At 35.2% G+C, this 8,713-nt stretch overlaps 1 protein-coding gene across 1 annotated transcript; it reads right to left on the bottom strand.

The window, feature by feature from the left end:
- Positions 1–367: 367 nt before the first annotated feature.
- Positions 368–8,196, bottom strand: LOC134246446 (uncharacterized). The gene is made up of 10 exons (XM_062728813.1): positions 7,792–8,196; positions 5,358–5,565; positions 4,831–5,135; positions 4,346–4,486; positions 3,879–4,076; positions 3,622–3,737; positions 2,935–3,383; positions 2,123–2,822; positions 1,605–1,884; positions 368–1,091 (listed from the first exon to the last, which is right to left on the bottom strand). Exons 1-10 carry the CDS (start codon positions 7,996–7,998, stop codon positions 666–668), a joined length of 3,030 nt encoding a protein of 1,009 aa, XP_062584797.1. The 5' UTR covers positions 7,999–8,196; the 3' UTR covers positions 368–665.
- Positions 8,197–8,713: the final 517 nt, after the last annotated feature.

Raw genomic sequence — 8,713 nt, 5'->3', positions numbered from 1 at the left:
TACCACCATCATTTATTCCACGCAAGTGAAAACTGACCCCTAGTACTCTACATGCAATCAGGATTTTCGACCCTAAGGTCTAAAGATTTCGATGTCCCCGATCCTGATGTTGATTCACTTATTATAATATATTTGTAGGATAAAAACTGAAATGTAACTCAGAAAGAAGAGATGGTAACATCTGCATTTTTTTCAAAGAAGTGGTTACTAACCTCTGGTACCCTACAATCAATTGTCGAGATGATAAGCATATCGACTTGAATCAGTTAATCATATTATTGATCATATTAACCATTAATTCATCTTTACAATTGGAATATTATACTTTTGTGAAATAAAAACACTATTAACTCTTAAGTTAGCCCATATATATTATTTTTCTTTTGAAATTTCAATTATCAAGTACTCAAAGTATAGTGTACAACTGTATAATATTTTAATACTGTGTATCTACAGTTTCTGATGTCAATAATCAGTTCCCAGGTACTATTGTATATATACATTTGATCCAGTGTCTATTGTGTGTCAATGATCAGTGGCATTTAATGAAATTTTAATTTTGGTATACTCCAAGTCTTTTGTTTGTAATCATGGTCACTGGAGATCTCCAATACTCTCAGCTTAAAATAAAATCCTGAATTGGAACACCTCTCACTCCTCTGTGGTCATTTCACTCTTGAATTCAAATGTATGAAGTCGTCAAAGAATCTGCGAACATGGCGTGCTTCCGGTCGTTGCTTCGCCTCCAGTGTCCAGCATTGGATGATGAGGTTACTCCACTCCTGATCCGGACGATAACGCTCAAACATTTCCGGTCTGAGTCCTTTCTCCAACAAGAATCCGAGATCTGAGGCTTTATAGCCTTTCTTTGCGAGAACATCAGAAATGTGGTCTGCTGCGTCAGTGCCATACCACATTTCCCATAACATGATACCGAGGCTGAAAATGTCGGCCTTCCTGTTGTAGATTCCTTTCTGTAGATGAATTTCCGGTGCCATGTAAACTGGAGATCCCGCGAGAGTTCCTGAAATATCGTCCTGGGGCTTAGAGAGACCGACATCGGTTAATTTTACATCGTTGTTTTTAGTAAGCTGAGAAACAAAAAATATTAATTCTAATATAAAATCAAATTAAAGTATGTCAACTATTTTCGTTTCCTGATTATAGGGTTTATGAATAATTTTTAAAAACGATACAAGCTTCTCACAAACAAGTTTATTAAACAGGGATATCAACAGTTTGTAAAATCGTCAATGCTTGACACAATTACGTTGTCAGCAAGTACAATTTATCATCAAGTCGAATGCTGACTGAACTTTCAATGCTAATTATATGATCATTATTTACGCATTGAATTGTCTACGGATATTTCTGTTTTCACGGTCATGACAAGGAAATACAGCCGGTTATGACTGGTCAACAGGGGATGCTTCCTCCTCCATGCAACCTGATCCCACCTCTGATGTTTTTAGAAGTCTGTGTTTGTACTGCTCTTGTTTTCCATTGTGTCAATGGACTTTTTAGCTTGAGTACTGTTCGTTATCTCCATGATTGATTGCACAATTCTTTGCGCATTTTTTTTTCAATGAAATATATACACTTACTAGGATGTTCTCAAGTTTCAAATCTCTGTGTACCAAGTCCTTTCCATGGAGGTACTCTAAACCGTGACAAAGCTGAGAAGCGTATCGAGCCATTTCTAATTTGGGGCGTAGCTGTAAGGCTTCGTCAACTGTTCCGGGATTCTGATAGTCGTCGGTGATAACTCTGTCTTTAAGTGTGCACTGGCAGAATTCTAAGATCATTATCCAGTACAATTTGCCGTTGTCCTTAACTTGGAGAGTACAACCATAATAACGAATCAAATTGCGATGGTCCATCTCCCTAAACAGAAATTTCATTTTCAAAATATTAACTCATTTTTAGCTTTAAAAATCGTAAAAGAAATTAAGGAGTATGACTTGCACCTACATCTAAACATACAACAAACATAGTAAAAATTCATTGAAATGGAAGTAGTTGATTTTCACAAAAATTCAAATTCAAATATGGAATGAAAACAAAGCTTATGCAATACATGAAGTCTCCCACTGCAGCTGTTTATAAATAAATTATAATTTACCTCATCGTGCGATCCTCCAGCAAAATGTCACTGACTGTATTAGAACGAACTGGATCTTTGAACAGTTTCAGGGCAACATTTTCCGATTTGTGACCCTGCTGAAGTTTGGCGGCGTATACATCGGCGAACGCTCCACTTCCGAGTTTGGAGTTGAGGCTCCACTCCAAATCTCGTAACCGATAGTCCTTGCGCATGATGTCACTTACATATATCATGTCTAGTTGTCCAAGCAAGACAGTGCTCCTCCGTATCAGTTCTGGGACTTCGTGCATGCAGTCGGCAGACTCCTGAAGCTGTTTTTCTATCTCCATTATCATTTCCTCATCAGATGAAATAAAATCTGGAATTTTGCGAGCCACCATATCTATGCCTTTTGTATATCGCATAAGAAAAATTTCTATATTTTTGTAAAGTTCTTTGGAATTAAGAATATTTTGAATGTAAATATCGACAGCGTCTGCCATGCTTTCTTCCGGGGATTTTTTCTTGTAGCTTTTGAAAAAGGACTTGGTTGATTTGCTGCTGTCAAATCTCCCTGCGATACTAACAGCGCCCCCTAGCGATCTTACTTTAAGGTCAGCAGTCCTGTCATCTTTTTTGCTGTCTTTCTTCTTGTCTTTGGGTTTCTTGCGCCGAGGATCGCCTTTAATTGTTTTGTGTAGATCTCGGATGATAGCATTTTCACCAGCAATAAGGGTACCTTTGAAAACAAAGAAAATACATTCACAAAATCGAATGATTGTATGATGACCTTACTGTTAAAATGGATCTTAAATTTACATACTCGTACTTAATTTAACTAAACTGCTCACTTTCTATCTCTCGAATCTGGTCTTCCATGAGTTCACAGTCCCTTCTCAGTTTGGCGATTATCCTATCTTTAAGTGTCTTTATCACTTTGTATTGTCTCTCCCACTTGTCTATGTTCATACAGACACGGTTCTCAATGAGCTCTGAGGCATCACGAATGAGTTTCTTGGAATCCTTTGACCCTGGACACTCTCTCGGATCCCATGATTTGCAAGCTCTTCGGAATTCATCAGAGTTTATTATACTTGTCAAGCTTTTGTGCAGACTTCCGATTTCATGTTCCATTCCTCTTCTGAGGTCGTCCACTGATTGCAAGGCCTTGCATTGGATAGTTTGCATTCGTGCCTTGATGTCGTCAATAAGTTTCTGCTTCTCAATACTGTTACATTTCGCCATGTTTTTGGCTACTTTTAAGGAATAAATGGATCTTTTCAGGATTTGGGAAATGAACCTGAGGACAAAATTCATAAGAACAAAATTAATACCCAAGAAAGTCTGATTATTAGTTACCTCAACTATATCTATCCGCTCATCATGTCTAATAAAGGTTACACTGTTAATGTAAATTGAACACTAGTAACAAAATATGTCATGTTATTCAAACGATATCTGCAAAGTTTTCTTTTACTTTTAAGAAGAATAAACTTGCAGTCAGTCTTTCCTACAGAAGATAAATGGGCAGTAGTTACCTGTAGTGAAGGTTCAACTTATTTTCAAGACTAGCCGGAAGTAATTTCTGTATCCCAGTCAGCATCGTTTGTTGTTCCGGTGACATTTTACCCAGTGTGGCGTAGTGTTTCTGAGCCTAGATTAATATTTATGGACAGAATGTCAGATGATGTATCTTTTTCCGAGAAAAGGCGATTAGAAAGAAATACAGGTATTTCAAAGATTACTGATAAACTTTGACCTCCATGATTTTTATAAAGAATATGAATTGGAATACCTCCTCCACGGACATAAAAAACAGCTGATCTTCCGTTATGTTCCGGAAGAACTTTTGTAACTTCCGCATTGTGTCGTCTCTGACTTCCTCTTTATATTTATCGGGAACGGTTTCCCATTTATTGCAAATAAACATGGTGCTGTCGTGGTGCAATTCTTCTTCACTCATATTGATGACAGTCCGGAGAAAGTCTTTCAGCTAGAAATATTTTTAAAAAAGGTGTTCAAAATATTTACTAGCTGCAATAATGTAGCCCTCTCCGATTTTTTTTATCTGATGTCCCCCCCTCCAAAAAAAAAAATCGGAGAGGGCTACATTATTATAGCTAAATATTTACCTGTGCACATTACTCTGTTCTGCATGGCTTGTTTTGTCACTGATGATAAAATTCACAGAGCCTGGAACGTTAATACAATTTATAAGAAATCACCTTTCATTTCTGAAAAAAACGTTTGCAAGATATTTACCCTTCCCTCGTGCACTCCGCCAGCATTGGAACTGTTGACCACGTAAATGAAGCCAAATGATTTTTCCAGATATCTGCCCACGTGTTTTACCATACTTTTACTTTCTCCTAGCCCCGGAGTATCCACCAACACGATACCCTCCTTTCAATCAATATAACAACAATTACACAACAAGAAAAGTAGCAAGGGTAAAAAGTCTAAAACACATATAAACTACTGGTGGAAGAATTTTGTTTAGGTAGACGTTAGGTTTTACTCCAGCGAGCAATTATGTTGCCATAAATGCATAGATACTTATTACACCAATTAGTTTTAAAGATTTAGGTCTATGCCTATATATTTTATCCATCTTCCAACCCTTTATAGACTAGTGCACGCCCATGGAGTTTTGGGTATCAAACTCTGCAAACACGAAAATTATTTCACATTATATCGATTAATAAATAAAGGTTTTAAGCCTTTAAAATAAGACAAATACATCTTACCTCTAGCAATGGGAAAGGGTATTGGATTATGATTTTCTCGTAGGGACTTTCCTCCAATACCTCATCAACTTTTGTGATTCCATCTTGCAGTTCCTTTAAACCTTCCTTTGAGCTGATGTCGACTTTCCTTGGAGATTGTTCCCTGATACCCTCAATGGTCTTGTAATAGAATGTGGCGGTCTTGCGGTTGTCTCTGCTCTTGTGGAGCTCACAGAACGTGCTGGTACAGGCTAGTTGACTGGTCGGAAGGATGTTTGTCTCTAACAGGAGATTGATGAAGCTACTTTTACCTGCGCCTGTTTCTCCTGGGGAGGAAGAAGAGAAGAAATAAGTGGACCTGAGTTGAATGAGAATCTAGCTTACCTTTACTACAAGTACAATGGAAAACATACATGTGTATGGTGTACTAGTAAGTGTTTATTTGTATTTAAAGAGATGAGACCTTTTAAAAAAATCGTTTCGTGTTTCTGAAAGGGAGATAATTTAATACGTGACACATGTATTCATTTCTTTTATGATTTGCTTACCTGCTATGAGAATTGTGCATTCCGGAGACATGAGCTCGTGTTTCCGGACCTCACATTTGTGCACAAGATCTGGAATGAACCGTATAAGGTCGCTCTTTTGTTGCCTTGGCAATCTTTTGAAGAGTTCAAGCGTCTCGTCAATCTTGATTCCAAGTTTTTCCCGTTTCCGATGATCATCAGACATAGCTTCCTGGAAGCCATTGGATATCTAAAATGTTAATTGTAAAAAGTGATGAAATTAGGTCATCAAAACAGAAGTGTCGGGGGTATTTTGGCTTGAGAGCATCTAGTGTTTTATTTTGGAGTGATACAGATAATTATTTTACCGGGTTTCCATAAATTTTTCATGACATATGAACTACTGTATCAAATTGAAATAGCAAGTTTGTATACAATAAATATACTAGTTTGGACTTTGTCTAATTTTTCTAGAATCAATACATTGAAAATATGCATTATGATTTAAGGATATGTTTTTCCAATATAATATAAATACTAGTGTCGTGTTTCTATTAAAGCATTAAAATTCACTCTAAAAAAAACAAGAAGATACAAAAGCTCTTTGATAGACACATAAAAGAAAAAAAAGCGTTGCAAGAGAATAAACTCTTAAAGTAATCTTTAAAAATATTATGTATCATAAGAATAAAATGTAAACTGAAGCTTCTGATTTTAATGCATTTCAAAAGCGAGTTTCACCTTTCTAATTTCTAAGATAAATATAAGTTAATACACCCTCCCATTTTTTAAAATAAATTTATGAAATGAAAATTGATCAATATCTATTTTCAATTTGTTTGAATTTTATTTTGAATGTATGTGTGTTTGCCCATGATTTGTTTTTTTAATTTTTTTTTTGTTCATGGACACGGAACATCAAAATAAATAGGTATAATTTATCTTCGTCTTTTTAATAGCAGATTCAGGTATATATAGTTATTTTGTCAAGCAGTCCGTTTGTCTGTCTGTTTGTCTGCAAAACCTTCACCTTGCCCATAACGTTTGAATGAGGATCGAGAGTTACAACTTCCATATTTCACTTATTTATACCTTGTGAAAAGATATTTCTTTGAGAACCAACCTATTTGACCTCTTGACCTCGGAGTTCGACCCACTTTTGCAACAGTTTATCAAACTTTAGCCTTGGTCATAGCTTTGAATAGTTGATGTAAAGGCTTTCACACTATTGTAATATGACTTTCTTAACGATATTATTTTCCTTAGCTTTGACTTTGAGCATTGAGCTGGATAACAAAAATTTTGATCTTTTGAACTTGAAATCAAATTGCATTTGAGAAACTTTATTCTTTGTAAGAAGCTGCCATATGGAAAGGGACATCAGTTTTTCAAAAACACAGCTTGTTTTTCTTGTATTAGTAATATAGTAATAAATGCACAAATAAGGTATACTGAGTACTACTATCTGCATTAAAAAAAACAATTTCCAGTTATTATATTATTATTCTGTTTAACCATGTTTTTCAATAATATTGCACAGATTGTATGAAAACACTCCCTTATGTCTCTTAAATCATTACACATATAGAGAATCCCATCTGCTGTTTTATCCACATATTTACAAGCACTTTGAAAAAAGAACGATTATCATAATGATTATGCTATTCTTGTTAATCCAAACGCTTCAATAGGATTGTTTGCAAATTTGTTAAAAGAAAGCATAATTACTCCTCGCCCTGGTACGTCTTTAGAAGCGTTTCACTTTATTAACTGGCCATAAAAACAGAAAAATCAGACACCAATATCTATGTTTTGACAGAACCTTTGATTTCCGTATTCAAGAGCACATATAATGCGTTACCTTGTTTTCGTCCTATAAAAATCAAAAGACGCATACAGGTTTTAAGTGTTAAACGTTTAAAAACACTTTAATTTATTTGATGTGCTAACTTCTGAAATAATATTGAACATGGCAGTTATCTCAACGAATTTAAAATCAATACATGTGTCTTTATGCTTGGGCGCATTCTGAAAGAGTATTATTCAATAGAAAGTTACTGAAAAAATATGCCAAATACCTTTGAATATTTCATAAGTTATTTGAAAATAATTGTCGTAAATTTCAAACAAAATCCAAGTTCCTAACTTACTTTTGACCCCCTTCCCCCGATAAGTCTTACGTCTGTGTTTCTCATCTGTATAATATTCTGAATATGTAGCTAACCCTTATTTAAGATTATATCTTATTGATCATATATAAAAAATGAACACCTTTTTGTGTGCAGCCTCCAATATTGTTATTGAACTTGAATTGTTTAATTATTTTGACAATGTGGCATTTTTTTCTTTATATATTTACTCAGTGTAACCCCCTTCCCCATATCCAACTACCTCTCCCTTTACATGTCTCCGAACATTTCTCCAAACATGTTTCAATTTCATATTTTGTCAGGTTATTCTACCTCCTTTTAATTACCTGTTTCTTTACTTCTCTGGTTGGTTTATCCTTTTTCTTCCAGTGATCCACAAGGATGTGCACGGCCTGTTCTGTATTATTTATTCCTTTGGTCGGGAGTCCCCAACTTTTCATGAACTCTCGCGCCGTCATGAGATCTGGGATTTTTAAGATGTCCTCCTCACATTTCACACGATAACTGTCCTTGCCTACGAAGCTTTGCGACATGATGTAGCCCAAAACCAGAAATCAAACTTTCCAAAATGGATAGCTTCACTCGTTTTCCGCTGTCTCTGATAGATCGCCGTCTATCATTCCGTACCCGGTAGTCAATCTAAGGAACCCGTCGCAAATGCTTGGTTTGGTTTAGGTTTCGCACAAAAATGGCTGACAATTCAAATCTTCCTCATTCCTGTCAAAACATACAGCGCGTATGTCTTCTTACATTTCCTAAACAAAAGGGCCGGGTAGGCCCACAATACCTCATGCATACTTCGTTTATTTGGGGCCCTTTAAACGTGTTCTTTGGTGCATGTAAGAATACAAACATTTTGTATCACATTCGTTGAATAACTACTTTAAAAAAACAATAAATTACTGTAGTTTAAACAAAATTATATTGGTTTTATGAGATTTTAAAATTATTATTGGCTGTCAAAATTCAATGCAGTAAATATAAGTGAAAGTTGTTTTTTTATTTTAAACTACGATCTTTTTTAAGTACTGGTATATTGATGTGTGCTTGTTAAGTAAACAATGTTTTGATAAAACTGCATTAATATTGAAAATCTGGCAGAAAATTTTATTTATCCTGTTTATTCTAAAACCTTAAAGCTTCTTAAATGGTTTTAGCATTGTAGTTTTCCGCATTTAAAAATATCAAAGTCGCAAAATGAATAATTATGTATTCTACTTCCGGTCACAATATTTCTTTTATAATGCA

This window comes from Saccostrea cucullata, unplaced genomic scaffold (assembly GCF_032062105.1).
Source record: "Saccostrea cucullata isolate Sc308-1 unplaced genomic scaffold, CSIRO_AGI_Scuc_v1 ctg532, whole genome shotgun sequence".
NCBI lineage: Eukaryota > Metazoa > Mollusca > Bivalvia > Ostreida > Ostreidae > Saccostrea > Saccostrea cuccullata.
Note: the sequence above shows the minus strand (reverse complement) of the source record. Positions and strands in the feature narration are given on the sequence as shown.

Excerpts from the sequence above, each read along its gene's own strand:
- LOC134246446 (XM_062728813.1), bottom strand. The coding sequence starts at position 7,998 with ATGTCGCAAAGCTTCGTAGGCAAGGACAGTTATCGTGTGAAATGTGAG. Across the intron at positions 5,566-7,791 it reads CCAGAGAAGTAAAGAAACAG|ATATCCAATGGCTTCCAGGA; the intron begins GTAATTAAAAGG and ends TTAACATTTTAG. Across the intron at positions 1,885-2,122 it reads CTGGAGGATCGCACGATGAG|GGAGATGGACCATCGCAATT; the intron begins GTAAATTATAAT and ends ATTTCTGTTTAG.